Source organism: Halichoerus grypus, chromosome 7 (genome assembly GCF_964656455.1).
Source record: "Halichoerus grypus chromosome 7, mHalGry1.hap1.1, whole genome shotgun sequence".
Classification (NCBI taxonomy): Eukaryota; Metazoa; Chordata; class Mammalia; order Carnivora; family Phocidae; genus Halichoerus; species Halichoerus grypus.
In genome coordinates this window covers 12,988,834-13,007,526 of record NC_135718.1, presented here as the reverse complement: position 1 = coordinate 13,007,526, position 18,693 = coordinate 12,988,834, and the positions used below count along the sequence as shown (strand labels likewise).

The window sequence follows — 18,693 nt, the reverse complement described above, 5'->3', positions numbered from 1 at the left end:
AATAAATAAAATCTTTAAAAAATAGATAAATACATAAATACATAAAATACATACATTTTTTACCTGATGTATGGTACGTTATATTTAATATATAATACATATTTATATATCACATTTTAATATTTATATTATAATTATGTTATATATTAATACTATATTTAACACATCAAAGAGCAATTATTTATCCTTAAAATATAAGTTCAAGGAGACAAATGTCAAATGTCTGGATCCCAATATTCTTAGGAACTAGCTAAATGTGTAAAAGGAAAATCATTTCATAATCAAATTAGTTGCTTTATTTTCTATCACCAGCAGCTATTTAGAACACCCTGCCACAGGTACCACTACTACCATTTATTAAAATATAGAAACAGGGCGCCTGGGTGGCTCAGTTGGTTAAGCGACTGCCTTCGGCTCAGGTCATGATCCTGGAGTCCCGGGATCGAGTCCCACATCCGGCTCCCTGCTCAGCGGGGGGTCTGCTTCTCCCTCTGCCCTCTTCCCTCTCGTGCTCTTTGTCTCTCATTCTCTCTCTCTCAAATAAATAAATAAATAAATAAATCTTTAAAATATAGAAACAGTACATGTGTTTCAAAAGTTAAAGCTTTATTGTTATGGCAAAAAGTAAACCGCAGGTGATGTAGTCATAGTGGCCGAAAAGGAAGTGTTCTAAACATAAAAGTAGGGGCCTGGAAAAGTAGAGTTCACAGAAGTAGGGCTAAATATAAAAGAAACAGAAGTTATTCTCTTGTGAGAAACTAACAAAAGGAGTCCAACAGGGACAAGATTTGGTAAAGCCAAAACTGCTGGAGAGAAATACATGTAGTAATTACAATTCTAAGGTGAACACACTTTAAATGTATTAAAGAAGCCAAGTGTGTTTCAGGATTCAAAAACAAACTCTCAAGAACTGTAATTAGTGTACTGATTCTAACTTGCTTGTCTTCAACAACTCAAAACACATAATTTCTATCTCTAAAACAAAATCCTAAAATAAACAAGACAGCACCTCATAAAAAAAAAAAAAAAAAAAACTCAAACCTCTCCATCAAGACTAAAATGCCAACTCTGACAACAGACCTGACGTTGTTAATATAGATCTTCCTTGACTCACAATGGGGTTACATCTCAGTAAACCCACTGTAAATTGAAAATACATGCATTTCATACCCCTAATCTACCAAACATCATTGCTTAGCCTAGCCGATCTTAAACGTGCTCAGAACACTTATATCAGGCTACAATTGGGCAAAATCACCTAATTCAAAGCCTATTTTGTAATAAAGTGGTGAATATCTCATGTAGTTTACTGAATACTGTGCTGAAAGTGAACAACAAGATGGCTGGATGAGTCGAGAATGGTTAAGTTGTCTGCCCTGGCGATCACGTGGCTGACTGCAAACTGCAGCTGCTGCTGCCCAGCCTCACCAGGGAGAGTCCTACGGCATATCCCAGGCCTGGCAAAAGACCAAAATTCAGAATTCTGAAGTATGGTTTCTACTGAATGCATATCACTCTACCACCATCGTAAAGTTGAAAATTCAGAAGCTGAACCATCCTAAGCTGGGGACCGCCTGTACAGTTTTTACATGCTGTGTTTCATCAAATTTAAGACACTGATTAAAGACACATCGTTGGAATAATCCTCGTTGCTTCTTTTCCTTTACCAATCCCCTACCATCCCAACCTCCACATACAAAAGGAATGTATCTCCAAGATGTTCCCTTCTTTTCCATCCTCACTGCCAAGTAACCTCCACCAACTCTCACCTTCATAACCATACTAATTTCTAATCAGTTTTCCTGCCCCAAGTCCTCCCCCTTCCCATTCCTGTCCCTACCAGTCTCCCCCACATCACAGGGCTATATCTAAGATGTTACTCTGATCATATCACAACCTAACTTAAAAATCTTCACGGCTCCCCACTGCCTCTACAATGTCCAGTCCTTAGCATGGAATGGAGACCTAATATTTACATGCCCATTTCTATGAACTCTAAGAGCAGGAATTTATATATTAATAAACCTCTGATTTTCTTGTATAGTAAATATTCCAAAAATAACGCAAATGAAAGTGTCACTTGATTATCAGATCTGAAATTCAGAAAAAAATCATCTGGAAGGACTGGAGTTGTCACACGGAAGAGGCAATGGAATGAATCAGGAGACCTGCAAGGGCTTTCTTTTTATTTTTAATCTTCAAAGTATAACATGTTTATAATAAAGGTCTGCTGACTGTGGGAGTTTTCTGAACCAAAACTCGATTCAGACCCCAACAATTTCAAATTTATGCAGGAAATAACTATGCCAAATGTCTGAAATTGGGAATATCAAGTCTCAACCTAGAAAGTACCGTAACAACCTGAGTGGCGCTGTGCATATCACATAAAAACTACACTGGTGAAGAACAGCCTCCTCAATGGCCAGATCCCGACAGCTTTAAAGGGGATAAGGAAAGTAAGGTCAATCTGGAATAGACAATTTTACCCAACAGGCCACTGGTGAAAAAGAAACAGAACAATAAATGTCTAAAATAATTTAGAATCATATAATTTATATCTTTCCAATGTATTGTTCTCAAAATACACATGTTCATTAATGGCAATTAACAACAATTATTAATCTACATGTAACAAGCTTGTTGGTTTGACAAAGAAGTAATCCTCTCAAATTCTACCTTAAAAGTTAAAATTTACATATTGATTTGCACTGGGGTCACTGGAATATAATCTTAATACTTTCCTATCAGAAACCTCAGAAGGACTTACATACTATTATCTTGTATTTGATCATATCATAACAACCTGTTCTCTTTAACTATTGGACTCGTTGTGTTATCCTGTGTCCAGTGCCTAAGAGCTCGTTAATTACCTAAACTATATCTCCATAGGTCTTGTTAATTACCCGTCTCCTGTCTCAGAGGACCTTGTTAATAACTTGTACAGTCTCTCTAAAGAGGTCCTAACAACACATTAAAATTAAAGATGCTTTTCTTTTAGCACCTGTCAAGTGCTGTAAATTGAGAAATTTTCACATCAGTTTATTAGCCTACAGTAGTTTTTGTGGATTTTTTTGGCTGGTTTTCTCTTCTCACAAAATCTCTCTGTATCTCAATCTCTCAACTCAAAATAATAACAATGACTTAGCAAAGTTTCATCTTTTTTTGTTACAGAGCTTTTTTTGTTTTCAATTTTGAAGTCTATAAATATCAATTGCATTAGTGAGTTAGCAAAAGGATGGCATGGTTGGTATCTGCAAATTAACCCATTGGGAGATGTACCAATTAATGAGAGCTATTATAATGAGTATTAGGATGACAAAGGGTAAAAAAGTTTCAAGTAGTATCTGGGGAGTTTAGCATAAAAGTTCTAGTTAGTGTTAAGGGAACTAATCATATTGCATATTTCATGTTCCTAGTCACTGCTTCATTGGATACATTCTGCAAATCCCTGGACACTAATGGATTAATGGCTCTAAAAATCATTCAAAAGTTTTTGTTTTCTGTCTTGTAAATGAGGCCACAAAGTTTCAGCTGTGTAAAAGATTTATGGCCTGTCATGAATGAGGGCAAAATTATCTTTAATATTAGACAAATATGAACAAAAAATAAATATTGCTATTAAAATAAACCTTATACATGTTAAGGTTTATTATGCCAGAGACTGAGCTTTAAACTCATATAGGGAAAAAAAAAAAAAAGGTCCATACGGAGCATTTTAAAACTATGAATAGGATCATTTCTTTTGGAACATTTGTTTACTCTAACTTTTTAAAATCAAAATGTAGGCCTACAGTAAACAGTCTATCTTTTTTTTCATGGACATGTTATATAACTTCATAATAACGACTACATGCTTATAAGCCTATGGTGATTTGTAAAAATTAGAAACACATTTAAATATACATTCTAGGTAACCAATTTTTTTGTAGCTTCTAAGAAAGGTATGATGCAACCATAGACAGGAATTGATGAGTTAAGGAAAGAAAGAAAGGACGAAGGGAAAAAGGGATGTAGGTCAACCTGATCCCAAAAAGTAAAAGGCATATTGTCATGCAAAATTATAAAATATTAGTGATAGACAGGAGTTCTTAATCTTAAGACACTATTTCTGTACTGTCCTAAAAAATAACTGTTTCACCAGCTAAGCAACACATAGGTTTTTCCACAGTAAATACTGTAAATGGAAATATATGCATATATGCTCTAATAGAATCAATAACACCACGAGTGATATTATACGACATACCATTAAGTTAACATAGAACAACTAGGAGTTTGCTACATGATATTCACAATGACAATAAGGCAGAAAATAATGAAGGGAAATCATGTTCTTTGTATGAGTCACATATAGAAGAATATTCCCAAATCAACATTCTCTGGTAAAAATACTTCCCATAAGTTCTTGCTCTCCAATGAGCTTCCTTTCTAAAATCAAACATCAGCTCTTCATACAGAGTATGCTTATATATATATATATATATATATATACACACACACACACACACTTTTTTTTTTTTTTTTACATTTCAGAATAAGACATACTCAACAAACTTTCTCCTTGTGGTAATGAATTCTCTTAACTGGGGGCAGTCCTTCAATCCTAAACTTTCTCATGGAGCCTCAGAAGAACACACACCACAGAGTTTCTGTTCAAGTTATGATAGGTAGCGTATAAACACAATCATATTTTCTAAGTGTTGTTCATCACTACTGATGTCTACGTTTTACCTGAACTCTGAGAAACAACTCATCCACAGATGCCATAAATATTAAATACTCAGACAATTTCTGCCTGATCTTAAATGCCTACCATAATTTAGATGTTTCTTAGCTATTCAGCCAAATCTTATACTCCTCTCCACATCCCTGTTTTAGTCTGGCTGACCTCCCTCCTGTGTCCTCCACCTTACTTAGGGCCCTGTGAGCAAAGCGAATGTGACTAAGTCATCTATTCAACTATCAGTTTACCAACAGAACTGCAGATTTCTATTCATCAATTAGTAATTACTGAAGTCTTATGAAATACATGATATAAGTTAGATCAGTACTTTTTAAACCTGACAGAGAATCAGTGGGAAGTTTTAAAAATGCTGGTTTTCATTTCAGGGCCCATTCACACTAAAGATTCTATCTAATTCAGTCTGAGATAGGACCCAACAAATTGCAGTTGAAAAGAAATCCCCAGGAGGCGCTGATGATCAGCATTGAGGACATGCACTCATCTAGATGCTGTGGGGCACCCACAAGAGAAGATTCAGCATAGCTATTAAGAAGCTTAGATAACTTAGTAAGGAAGACTAAGACCCAGACACAATAGATATCCTAAAGCAGTTATGTTCTGTATCAGCAGAAAGCCAAAGGGAAACACCACGTTATTAATCGAGAAAGAATTAAAGAGTTTTTAGCCTCAAGGATAGGCTGAGCACACTCAGATGAGTTAAGTGCATTCCAGGACTGAGCTAAGGAATGGGCATAGCAAGGCTTACAAGGGCCTCGGAGGAGAGAGGTAAGGAAATTAACTTACCTAGAACAGAGAGATAAGGAATAGTAAAAGAAAAGTTGGACCATCAAGAAAAGCCTAAAATACAGTAAATCTTGAAAGTTAGAAGAGTTGGATTTGGTGTTACAAATCAGTGGTTCTTAAATTTTTTTGAACTAGGCTTTTCAAACAGACCAAAATTACCATGCCTCCTGTACCCTAAATACTAAGAAATAATAATGCTAAGTGTTGTGATAAATAAATGCAAAAACCGCAGTTCACTTAATAGTCTCAGAATGTCTCACTCAGATAAGGTTTATTCAGTTATGCTTGGTTAGGTGGACTTCCACATTCAGGGACCCAGGCTGCCCTGTCTTAACGGCTCTGCCCTTTTCAAAGATCCCCATTCAGCCAGCCTAGGGCTGAGCAAGCGATTTCAGTAAACTCTGCAGGCCACACAGTCTCTGTTACATTGACTCAACGCTACCGCTGTAGGACAAAAGTAGCCACAAACCAGTGGCTAGGCTGTGGGCAGCTGAAACATTATTTACAAAAACAGGCAGCAAGCCAGATCTGGGCCCCCAGCCTTGTTTCCCAAACCCTGGCCTAAGGTACTGAGGAAGAGAGGCAATACAGCCGACTGCATAGGACATTTTCATGGACCAGACCTGGACGCGGTAGACATCTGTTCCACTAACTTCATCACCTGTCCCCACTTAGCTAAGGGTCTAGCTGTGTCTCTGTTTTAAAAAAAAAAAAAAAGGACATCCTGTTTGCTGAACACACCCACCATTTCCACTTTCCACTGGAAGACTAGCCTAGTGTTAAAGAAGACACGGCTGTGAACAAATGATTAAAAATGGCATAACAAACACTGAGGGTTTTTTGGAAAACTATGTACCTGCTGATGCAAACCAGCATTTCTTTACAAATCGTGGGGCTAACCACACAGCACATTAGTTGATACTGATCACACCAAACTACCTGTGATTGATAATTAAAAAGCAAGAGTAGCCATAATTTGAAAACACAAACAATACCAATCATAAACTGATGAAACATTTTCCTGAAAATGGCAAGCATTCCAACTACACTTTCCAGCGCATGTGCAGAAGTCGCGCAGCATGCCAAGTGCTGGTATCCAGACTTCTCAGAACTGGCACAGACCACAAACACAAGGAGGTGCCCTCACCACACCCAACTCAGTCTCTTCTGGGTCCATCGCCGGGCCAGATTTCTTCCCTGGCTGCACTGGGGTTGGGACACGATGGACTCTGGCCAAGGGGACAGCTGCAGAGGTGATGCACACCACGGCCAGGCCTGGCACAGAAAGACGTGCCACACGTGACCCTCGGCTCTCTGCCCCTGCTGTATGACCCTGCAGGCCGTGTGGTAAATGGTGGCACCACAAGAAGAAAGGAGCCTGGTTCCTGAATAACGGTGTGGAGCTGAATGACCACATGGAGCAAAACACCCACTTCCCTCCTCCCCGTCATCGTGAATCAGGCGGCGACAACGAGTAACACACTTTGACTGTGATAAGCCACCGAGATCTGGGGTTGTTTATGACAGCTGATAACCTACTTAACACGGGGTTCTTAAGAAACTCCAGAAATGTGCTATGTAGGGTCTGAATATTAAATTTCAAGAGCCCTTTGACACTCCTTAGGTTTTGACTAAAGCTGAGTTTTACGTAAAAATGTACATATTTGCCTTTGTGCATCTGTTTTCAGTGTACCAGAAGATCTTCAGCCCACACTGGGCTGCAAGAGGAGCCTAAAGGAATAAAAGCACATTTTAGGAAATCGGTCTGCTATTCCGTGTTCAGTGATTCAAAAATGATTTTTTCTAACACCCACTACCTACCAAGCATCAGACTGGAGATTACGGGTGGAAAGATGAATGAAATGCAGACGCTGCCCTCAAGCTGTTCATGGTGGTGGGAGGGAGATCAGTGACTGGTCTATTGGTGAACAGTGGGATGCCCACAAAAAGTAAGACTTACGTAAGAAAAGACTAAGGCTGCCCCACAAGGATCAACTACCTCTCCCTACAAGAGCAAGCAAGGCTTCAAAGAAGAGGGGCAGGTAAGAGGAAGGAAGCCGCAAATTAGTTAAGTGCAGGGCAGCAAAGGGTTTCAAAGAACCCCCTTCTCTGTTCATTTCTCCTATCGGTTTTATGCAAGACTATTATAGGACCTATTAAAAGAACGGAAGCAAAAGGTGGTATTTTGGGGGGTTTACAAGGTGATCTCTTCAGGTGGATTTTACTTTTTCTTTACTAAGAAATAAAAACTCTGACCTCTAAGAAAGCGTTCCTTAGTACTTTCAAGTTTTTCGGAATAAAGAAAATTCTCCAGGTTTAATCACACCCTATCCCCTTGCAGGGCAATAGCACGGTTCCCCTGCACCTGCGATCCCAGGTGAGGCAGCTCACTCACAAAGAACATGATGCAGGTCCACAGCCACAGAGTTTACCCTTCACTCTGCTCAGTATTCTCACAGACGCCAGTCACAAGAGTCCAGGAGACTCTAAATAGATCCATCTAGCACTACTGGAAAAAATAATCTGCAGCACATGTCCTCGTGGTAGGAGTCTCTAGCTTCCAAAGTGCCTTTGACTGAGATGTGAACGTGAGAAATCTAAAATGTCTCCCATAACTGAGGGCTGATGTCGGCAGGAGAAACAGGAACACAAGGCCACATAAAGACGAAACTACCTCGACTGTATCCTCCCAAATTCCACTCAAGATCAAGCTGCTTTCCAGAACTTTCAACTGCACTCTCTTCCTAGATCTACTTATAGTCAATCCTTCTTTTTTACACTATAAATTAGAGCAACCCTTTAACTGCAAATGTTATTTACCACAAACACGGTTTTCGACACACAGAGGAAGAGGAACTTCCCAGGAACCTACAAATGTTGTTGGCCTCATACCTGGCATCCCAAAGAACACAAAGAAGAGGAAGACTTAAAATGTAAAAATCCTGTTTTACACACTTGCAAGCATTTTATGCATTTATCAAGAAATAGCTCTAATTTTGATAGAAACAGCATTTGTCCTGAAGTCGCCCAAACAAAGCCTAAATCTGGCAAAATGCCACACTCACTTTAAAAACCCGTGGCAATCCATGTAAACAGCCCAAGTATAGGGCAATTAAAGATGTGAGGATACTTATTTTTCCCCATGCTGCCATAATTTAAAAACATTATTTTCTTACCACTTCCCATTTTTCTTGCTTTTCTTTGAGTCTAAAATTATATAAAGTACCCAATCTCTAAGTTACCTCAGATAGTTGTTTTTCATTATCTTCTTCAAAAAAAAGTTTAGCAAAAGGGAGAAAAAGCAAATATATTTCTATTTACCTCTATAATTTAGGACTTAAGACAATATGTGGAATATGCTATGTGAAATACCAAAATAAAGTATTTGAGTAGCACAACGAAACTATGGACTCTTCGAAAAAACATTAATGCCACAGGATAAAAATATTATTTTTTGGAGTATAGTTTATAAAGAAAACTGAGCAATACTTTTTAAAGCCACAGCAAATATTTACTGCTAAAAGAAAATGAAAGAAATACACGTTTCCCTTGAAAATGTTAACTGCATACTTGAACGCATCGGCAGAAGATCAGAAGACAGATGGGAGAGCATGGTCTAAAAGGGTGCTTGTTAATACTACACTTTCTGTTTATGGTGGGACAAAACAAAGCACTTTTTGAATAAAATATGGCATGACAGTATATAAAACATAGTAGTAACAGCCACCATTCACGGGTTCCCTATTTAGGCCCTGGCTTTATACCATGTACTTGATTTATAATTTATCATCACCCAATGCTACCAAGCAGGTATTCTTTTCCTTGTTTCAAAGATGGAGACGATGAGGTTTATAGAGGTCACAGAGCTACTGAGCCAGGATTCCCACTCAGGCTGGTATTCTATATGTTATTGCCTTGAGGAAAAACTACATTCCATGGCAAACACTCTACCCTGCTATTCCATAACTGCTTAGGATTCCAACAAATTCATCTTATTCTTTGATTAAGTTTTCTTTAAACAGCTATTCCACCGTTCACTTCTGCAAAATCTATAATCTCATTTAAAGGTATATAGTTCCAACTTGTACTAAGGAAGAAGAAAAATACCATTATATATGTAACTGAGAACTCAGATTCTGAAAATCTATATCATGATAGTGATTATTCCTATGACCGTAAGTCATCATATAGAAAACTCTTTTGATATATTTAGAGTACCCACAAGGGTCACAAAATTCCAGTAAACATTCACAAATAAAAGCTGCTTCTAAACAGACATTTGATAACGGTAGTTAATGCCTACGATGAAAACCATTAATACTTAACCTAAGCCAGTATTTCTTAAAGAACAGCCCATGGGCTGCTTTTGGTCCACTAATCCTCTCCAGAGAGCCCGTGAACTAATCCCTGGAAAATAATATCTAGAAACATAACATATCACCTAATTTCTGGCCTGAATTAACACCCAGTGGTGATTCACTCTCACCATGTCTCATCAAAAGCTATGTCCTTCCCTTCATAAGTTTCAGTGAGTTTCTTGCTCAGGGAAGTAGAAAGAGACTAGGGTAGGGATTAATAATCTTTTATCCTTCTAAGATAAAAAGTTCAATTCCAAAGATGTATGCAATGTTGCCTGGCTCCATAATTAATTATAAAAATAAGATAAGAATTTTGTTCAAGTCAAATAAAAGGAATTTAAAACATTCAAGTATTTAAAAGGGATATTTGATACTTTCAAGTATAATATTTTTCAAAATAGCACAATTTCCCCCAATGTTAGGCTTACCTTGAAGATGGCATTATATTTGAAGCCCTGAATTTTGTTGTAAACGGATTAGTTGACTCATAATCAAAATAGTCCTGACGATTTTCACTAAATGCATTAGGTGATTTCAAGTCACAAGGGCTATCAGATCCCCCATTGTTAAGTTTATCAGATCTTCGGCTATCTTTTTTTCCAGTCACTCTTTCAAACAGGCTAACTTTCTCCCTTTTCTCTCTTTTATTTTCTTTTCTAACTTCAACTGATTTTGAAAATAAATTCATGCCACTGTCCCATGATTCACTGCTTTCTTCAAATGGATTTTTCTTCCTTGGCAGTGTTGCAAATTTTTGGGGTAATGAAGCAGTCACATTTGTAAATGGGTCATTCTGTCTTCCGAAAGACGATTCACCTTCATCCACACTGCTGTCAGGTTGGTTCATTTTAGAAGTATCAAAGCTTAATGTTCTTCTGTGTGGAGATTTGAGACTTCCTGCAAACAATTTTGTAGTTAGCACATAATCAGTGACACATTACATCACACTACTTGACACATTCTGTGTGCATACTGCTGCTTTTAGAATGAGAGCAATTAGCTATTTAAAGATATTAACCTTTAAAATAATCAAGGAAAACAATCTTAAAATGGTAAAGTATAGCACAAGTAGGGAGGCTAATGATAATTAGCATATTGCTAGACAATCAGTAATTTACTCAGCTCAGAAAAAAAAAATCACATAAGCTATAATGTCAAAACTAGAGGTTCTGGTGGGCATAAAGGTGCTATAAATTCTCAAAGACTTTTGTCATCATTAGCATTAAATATACTTTGCTACTTCTGAACATACAAGATTTTTTTTCTGAACTTTCTGATTAAATGGAACATTTATTTATGCTTCAGGCTTTCAAGACCAAAGAAACAGCAGGAAAAAAAGAGGCGAGGCCATGAAAAGCAACTGGGACTCATTTTTGTTATCATTTAATAATATAAACACAATGCTGAATACAGACAAGTTCTGCCTTTAATAAACTTACCAATTTTGAGCATACTCAGCACCTCAACAAAGAGTTGATGACTAAACTTAGAAACTACCAAGAAATTGCAATTTTTATTTTCTAACTTTATAAGTTAGACTTTAAAAATTGCAACGGTAGTTCGGATCACTAAGGATACAATTAGAAGGTGTCACTTACCACTTTCCGGAACTGCTCCAAAGGAATCTATCTGCCGTCCAAGAAGATGCGTTTGACCAGTGGTGCCAGACTTCAGTTTCTCAGAAGATATGTGGGTCCCAGTTAAGTCAGACATTGAATGTGCTGAAGAGAGTCGCTGAGGACCCAAAAGAAAAGGCTTTTTTGGTTTGGATTTCATCTGTATTTCACCACTTGAAAATTCAGTATTGGCATCGGGTATGTGAGAACTTGGAATGATTGCAGAAGACGTATCAGAAAATGTCCCATCATTTTTTCTACCTTTCATCTTATCTTTTAATTTTGCAAAAGGAGATCTTGTTTTGTCCTTCATTGATAAGTCAAACATACTTGCTGTCATATTGTTCCTCATGAATTGAATATTGACCTTTATCTCACCCCTGTTTTTGGCTCTTTTTCCTTGTTTGGATTCTAATCTAAACCACCTTAAAGAGAAGGAAAAAACTGGGTTGTAACACATAATGAAGAGAGGATACGAGCTTGTTATATATAAATAGGTTTTCAGGTAAAGCTATTACACATCAAGGCAATCTAAGCACGACAGCTCTTCTGTGTCCATCTGACATAAGCATTGCTAGTGGCCTAAAAACATTTGTTAATGTTAAAAGACATTGAGGTAAAGGCTATGAAAGAATTCATCAGTTCACTACTCTTGAGCATTATACGATAATGACCCCATTTTTAATAATTAAATATTTAGCCCGTTTTTCTTCTGTAAAAACTATCGAAAGAATTTCATTAACATCGGAGACCACTGCATTATAGTTTGCTCACTGTGAAAATTACCTAAGATGTAATTTAGATTCATATCAAGTGGGTCAAAGCCTTCTCCTGAATAAAGTATGAAAAATGAGTAAAATGTAGGAAGTGACAAATAGTCAGAAATCCTGTAAAGTTTTTGAAAAAGCAAGCTTAAATGCTTCCTGTTAGAATCTATTTGCTTCATTTACTATTGCTACTGTAACAATACCAAAGAAAAATTATTTTAATTGGAGCCAAATCTTATGCTTGTAGTCAGTTTGCTGAATTGCACTGCCCATTGTCAAATGATGTTACAGCAGTCCCCCTTATCCACGGCTTCAGTACCCGCGGTTAACCGAGTTCTGGAAGCAGACGATCCTCCATCTGACATATCCTCAGAAGGTCAGTAGTAGCCTAATGCTATGTCACAAAGCCTATGTCATTCACCCCACTTCATCTCAACAGGGAGGCATTTTATCATCTCACATCAGCACAAGGAGAGTGAGTACAGGACAATAAGAGAGAGAGACCACATTCGCATTGCTTTTATTACAGTATATAACTGTTCTATTGTACTACTGATCTCTTACTGTGCCTAATTTATAAATTAAACTTGATCATAGGTATGTACATATAGAGAACAACATAGTATATCTAGGACTGGGTACTAGCCACAATTTCAGGCACCCACTGGGGGTCTTGGAACGTATCCCCGTGGATACGAGGGGGCTACTATATACGAAGCCAAGTTTGTTTTGGTTTTGTTCATAGTATTTTTATCCACAAGAAAGTCTCCGGTGGTCAGTGATACAAGTGGTTATTCTACAGGGAAAACAGCCAAAAAAAAAAAAAAAAAAAAAAAAATTGCAAAATCAAGCCTAGAAGAGTTTCTACAGTGTTTTCACATTACTTAACAATGAAGCATAACCTGCACACAGGTTATTACTTAAATACAGCTCTAACCAAGTGTAACAAATTTTCTTAGCTACAAAGGAACTCTGATCTAATTTTACATTAGTACTTTCTCTCCTTGTTACCAGGAAGATATGCCAGAAGAAGCCTATGTTTACTATCCATCAGGTGGAAGACTAGTTCACGGGTCTTTTCCAGGCAGGAGAGAAAATTGGCACAAAGCATCCATACCAGTTCCATCTCAGCAAGTAACACACAAGAGAAATGTTTTCTTCATTAATTTGAAGCAATTCAATCAATTAAGATCTAGTTGCATCAAAGCAGTTTTTTAAAAATAAAATATTTTATAATAGGAAGCATTACCCCAAGACCCTAAATTGAGAAACGCCCTTGAAGCAAATATTGAAATTTGAAGACACAGGGACTAGAAATAAGAAATGACAGCAATAAACTCTATGGAAGAGAGAACCTTGAACAAGACAAAATTTAATACTCAAAAAGCAAGGTTATACACCCTGTTATTAATTCCCAGTTCTGGAAAATAAAGCCATTTTCAAAGGGGGAGAAATGCTTCTAATGGATAGTACATGGGAAATACTCTGTAACATCCAGGCTTTACACAAAATAAGTGAATATACTTTGCAAGAAGTGTACCAAAAACAAAAAACCTAAGCAGGTCCTCTTCCATGTATACAACAAATCAAAGCAAATCTGAGGAAAAAAATAAACCAATAACCCAATAGATAGTAGGAGGTGAGAGTAATCAAAACTCATTGAATTTCAGAAATAAGACCAAATCAATCATCTACTTTTAACATCCATTTTTCATAGATGAGGGAATTGAGGCACAAAGGCTAAGTAACTTCCCAATGTCAGATTAAAGTCAATAAGGAAAATATCCAAGTTGATGAATAACATCTGCATGAAAATAGAAGTTCTTTACTATTTGATGAACCACATATGTTAATAAGGTTAAAGGCAGGGCTGGCCATGTGTTACAGAACGCTGTGTTCAATCAGGAGGCAGTCACAACCAAGGAAGAAGGCAACGCAGGTCTTCTCCTGCTAAAGGGTAAGCTCCTTGAAGGCAGTTTGCCTTGCACTCGATAAATGTTTATTGAATATTTTTTTCTAAAACTATACTCTTAACACAACCAAGCTACAACTGTGTGTGTGTTGTGTTGTTTTTGTTTTATGGGAGGGAACACTACTCAGGAAAGCTTTAAAGAATCAAGCAAGTCAGTATTTGAATACAAATTCTAAATACAGTGTATTTTCCATCCTCTCCCCACCCTTCAAGAAAAAAAAAACTGCAAAGAACTTTTAACAAATATATAAAACTTAAAATTTAGGCATGACAAACTACTTTAGCTGCTTTGTTTTGAAAGTGATATAATGGGGAAGTCTTAATGAGACCTTCAAGAATCATTCCAGAGATAGCACTTATTTTCCCAGGCTTCAGAAAGATAAAATGAAGACACAGCATTTGGGGCTTAGTGGATTAATGTTGATTTTGTTTCACCTCTGGAGTGCTGTTTTTAAACTGTATGTGGCCTCTGTTCAATTTTTAGTGGGCACAGGTCCATGTTCAAAAACCACCACACATGTGGGAACTATTCCCAAGCAATTGGTGCTGTGTGGTCAGAAACAGGACAAGATTGGCAGGAAGGGTGCCAGAGGCCAGGACACAGGTGCAATGCAGAGACTCACACCAAAGTCCTAAAATCTGCATGTGTTTGAGTCATACCTAACTCTAGGGACTCTGATTGTTATTACTTTTCATGAGCATTAAAAAAAAAAAAAAAAAAATCAACATTACCCATTCCTGTTGTAAAAAAATCAATAGATATTACATAACAGCATGAACGATTTTACCGTTCTATTATTAAACATTGTATTATTTCCTTAAATCTCATGCCAGAACCAACCCAGACACCCATAAAAGTGGGAGATACAGAAGTTCTCTTTCCATGCCCCACTCAAAATGTTCTGGCTCAGGCCCTTTCCCTCTCCTTAAAAGAAAAAAAAAAAAAAGAAAGAAAGGCATTTAATCTCAAATTATAAAAATAAGTAAAGTAATAGTTTTAGCCATCACATTTCTTTGCCTATCATGACACAATTGGAAGACAAGCTGTAAATACTTGTCTTCAGTGTCAAGAGTATAAAGTGTCACACCCAGCAGTTTCATGGGACTTCTAAATCAGCTGGTAGCCTTCATCACTCATACCGGTTTTCTAAAAAGCACTTGGGGATATGCCGACAAGGCTCAGCACTGTGCAGAATATTAAATATCTTTCTTGCAATACACCGGTGGCTCGAGTTCATCTCGTACTGTGCCACATGCACAGCTGTGCTGGAAAAGGAAGCTATTAAATATATTAAAAAAACTAGAAATATTACCAATAAAGCTATCTCATCAAATATGTGGTCCTCATTTATCCACAACGAAAATGGGATTTAATAACATCTGAAAATCACTTTGCATGCAATAACATCACAAGCCCTGTTGAGAACATTTAAAAGTATTTTCCCCCTGAAAGTTCAAATGAATTTTACGTAGTAGTCAATAGAGAATTTCTGTAGGGAGACCACGATAGGAGAGAGTTGCTTACGGCCAAATATACTGTCATTCGGATGCTGCCAAAGATAAGGAGTAAAACAAGAAGGAATTTTAAAAACTCATTTCATCCTCTGAATCTCTGGATTCACAGTTGGGCCTACTTTCACTCAGAAAATTTAGATTTCAGAGAAGGCCTTTAATAGGTCATTCATTAACATAAAAAGTACCAAAAAACGCAGCATAAAATATGCAGTTACAATATAAAGTTTACATTCAAAGCACTTTAAATATTATAGAGTAAGTGTCATCCAAAATTGGTGATTTGAAGCAAATTATTTGCTGATTATCCATTCTTCAGTTTCAATTTGATGAAGAACTCCTCAGAGGAAACAATGCCATTTTGCAGGTAACAAACAGTTGTCAAAAATCACCCGTATATATTCAACTTTACATTTTTTGAAAATTTTTTTCTTAAAATATTATCTCCTAATTAAATATTTACCATTTTTCCTCTTGCATTCCTAGTACTTCTTATCTCTCTACCCTTTTACCCTTCACGTATTAAATCTTACATGAAGTCCTAATTTTAAAAAATGTGATAAAAATAAAAACACAAATCAAGAGAAGACTGCAGGAAGATGTACAGAAAATAGTAAGACACACTTGTTCTAAAATACAAGAAATTAACACGAACTTCAAGAAAGTTACCATTATCAAAAGTTTTTAAAAGGGCAAATAAATTTCAGTTATGACTGAAAGAAACACCAAAGCTGCTTTGGAAACTTGAAGTCCTCTTATAAATTCAACCTATATTTTTCTCTCATTAATTCCATTAATCTTAAGGTTCTCTCAGATCAGAATAATTACAGGTTTAAGGAAGGGTGAGTATATCTATCTCTAAAAACATATCATTTTTCAACTTAAGACATAATATCCAAGTGCTAATTTATATTATCCTTTTTTAAATGAGACTATATCTATCCTAAGCTTAAAAGTCGTAGGTTAAAGGTCATGTTTGCAGTGAAGATGTCATTAAATCACTTCATCACAAGAACTGAATCACTGTCTCCAATCTGAGAGCATTTAACATAGTCTAAACACGCTGGCTTTACAAAATTAATTCTGAAGTAATATACTAACTCCAATACATTGTAAATTCACAGAAAAATGTTAGCGTGTATTCAAGGTTAGGAATGTTTGTAAACACTTTTAAAATTTTTTTCTTTTAACAGCTTTAGACTCCATCAAGATGTACTGACCCCGAAAAATGGTTGAGCTAAATAAAATAAAGACCAATTTGTGTTTGTAAATCTGCAATGAAATACTGAGCTCTAAATTTGGTCATTTATCTTTTGACAGCTTCAGAGTTCAATATGAGACCTTATATTGGTGGATTTAATTTTCTGATGTTCCATTTCCTGGCAAATTGTAATGTTTAATGATCATAACAATTTGAACATATGTTATGTGATCCAGTCCTCTTATAAGTAGTGAAACAATGTCAGTTTACTTAAAATTCAGTGCAAAATATTCAATTATTTGAGATGTTTACCTTAAAAATGAGAGAGTAATGGATCATTAATGCCTCCATTTAAAAAATATTTCTTCACAAGGGCTATTTTTACTTCAGATTCGTGCAGATATGGTGCTTAAAACTAGGTCATATTTCAATCCAAAAACCAATGCCCCAGCTATACAAATAATTTCCAAGAACAGAATATCCATAAATAAGATATAGTTAATCTCCCCCAAATTCAAAATAAATTACATAACTTACTCTGTTTTCCTTCTTTGTTTGTCCTCAAAGATGTCATTGAGATTGATTGCCACCTGCCCTAAAAACTTATCCAGACCCACCAGGGACCTGTGCATAACTATGAGGAAAAGAATGTATTTCTCTGGATTCCCCTGCATTAGCAACCCAGGTAGCTCAAAAGAGGCCTCTTCCTTCCAGACTGGCTCAAGGGTTTTCTCAGCTACAGAGGTGGAGTACTTTTCCTTGCCCAACTGAATTATAGTGTATGTGTCATTGGTGCCACTTTTGCCTTTTGGCTTAAGATCTTTGGCTTGGAGCACTGTGACCTGCACGTGGGTAGGAAACCACTTTTGGGCTTGCTCGGACAGCATCATTCTGTCCTTTTTCTCTGCACCGAGTTCTCAAGCGCAGGCAGTGCCCCTCCCGGAGGGAGAGCCCAATTCCTTAATCACTGCATCCTAAGGGCACTTAACGGCGACAGGCAAACTCACAGCTGCCCAACTTCCCCAGGGCTCGCTGTCAAGCGCCTCGCTGGGGCAGCCCGGAGGCACGGCTGTTCTGGGGGTGCCCTCTCCGCTGCAGAAGCCCAGGGGCCCACCATCCCCTGGCCGCACAGCCCAGGCCTCCGTGCGGACCCCCACGCCTGGCGTCCGCACCTTCACGCGCCGCCGGCCGCGGGGACGGACCGTGGGCGGCGGCGAGCGGCTCCCGGGCCTGCGGGCAGGTGAGGCCTGGCCGCCAGGGCCCCGCGGAGGGCTGCGGGGGTGGGAGGGCGCCCCCCGCCCGACCTACTAGAGCTCGCCCGCCCAAACTCGCAGCCCCCGGCCCCACGCCTGCCTCCTCACGGCCGGGCCGCCCCCGCCTCCTCCGCGTCTCCCGCCCGCCCGCGCAGGTCGGCTGGCCCGGCCCGGCTCCTCCTTCCGACCCCGGTAATACGAACCGCCGGCGGCTCGCGCGGCCTGGCTCCCTCTCGCAAACCTCTCCCTCTCCCTCCTCCTCCTCCCCCTCCTCCCCCTCGCCTCGGCTCCTCCTCTCGGGCGGGGGCGGGGGCGGGTCGCCTGGCCGTGGAGCGGGACGGGGGGCAGGGGACGCGGCCGCCCCAGCGCCGGCGGGCCACGGGCTGCAGGACGGCGGGTACGGGGCTCGGCCTCGCCCGGCCGGCTGCTCCTAACACCCGGCGGGCGGCGGCGGCGGCACTTCCGGGTTGGCCTTCTCCATGTTGAG

General features: G+C 38.5%; 1 protein-coding gene across 1 annotated transcript in view; it reads right to left on the bottom strand.

Annotated features, from left to right (window-relative positions):
* The window catches only part of RAB11FIP2 (RAB11 family interacting protein 2), a 42,317-nt gene extending 23,840 nt beyond the window's left edge, over positions 1 to 18,477 (bottom strand). Inside the window, exons 1-3 of the mRNA XM_036106499.2 lie at positions 17,491 to 18,477; positions 11,484 to 11,926; positions 10,314 to 10,782 (exon numbers count right to left, since the gene is read on the bottom strand). Coding sequence (XP_035962392.1) covers positions 10,314 to 10,782; positions 11,484 to 11,926; positions 17,491 to 17,843 — 1,265 coding nt within the window. The 5' untranslated portion in view covers positions 17,844 to 18,477. The remainder of the gene's footprint in view (positions 1 to 10,313; positions 10,783 to 11,483; positions 11,927 to 17,490) is intronic.
* Positions 18,478 to 18,693: the final 216 nt, after the last annotated feature.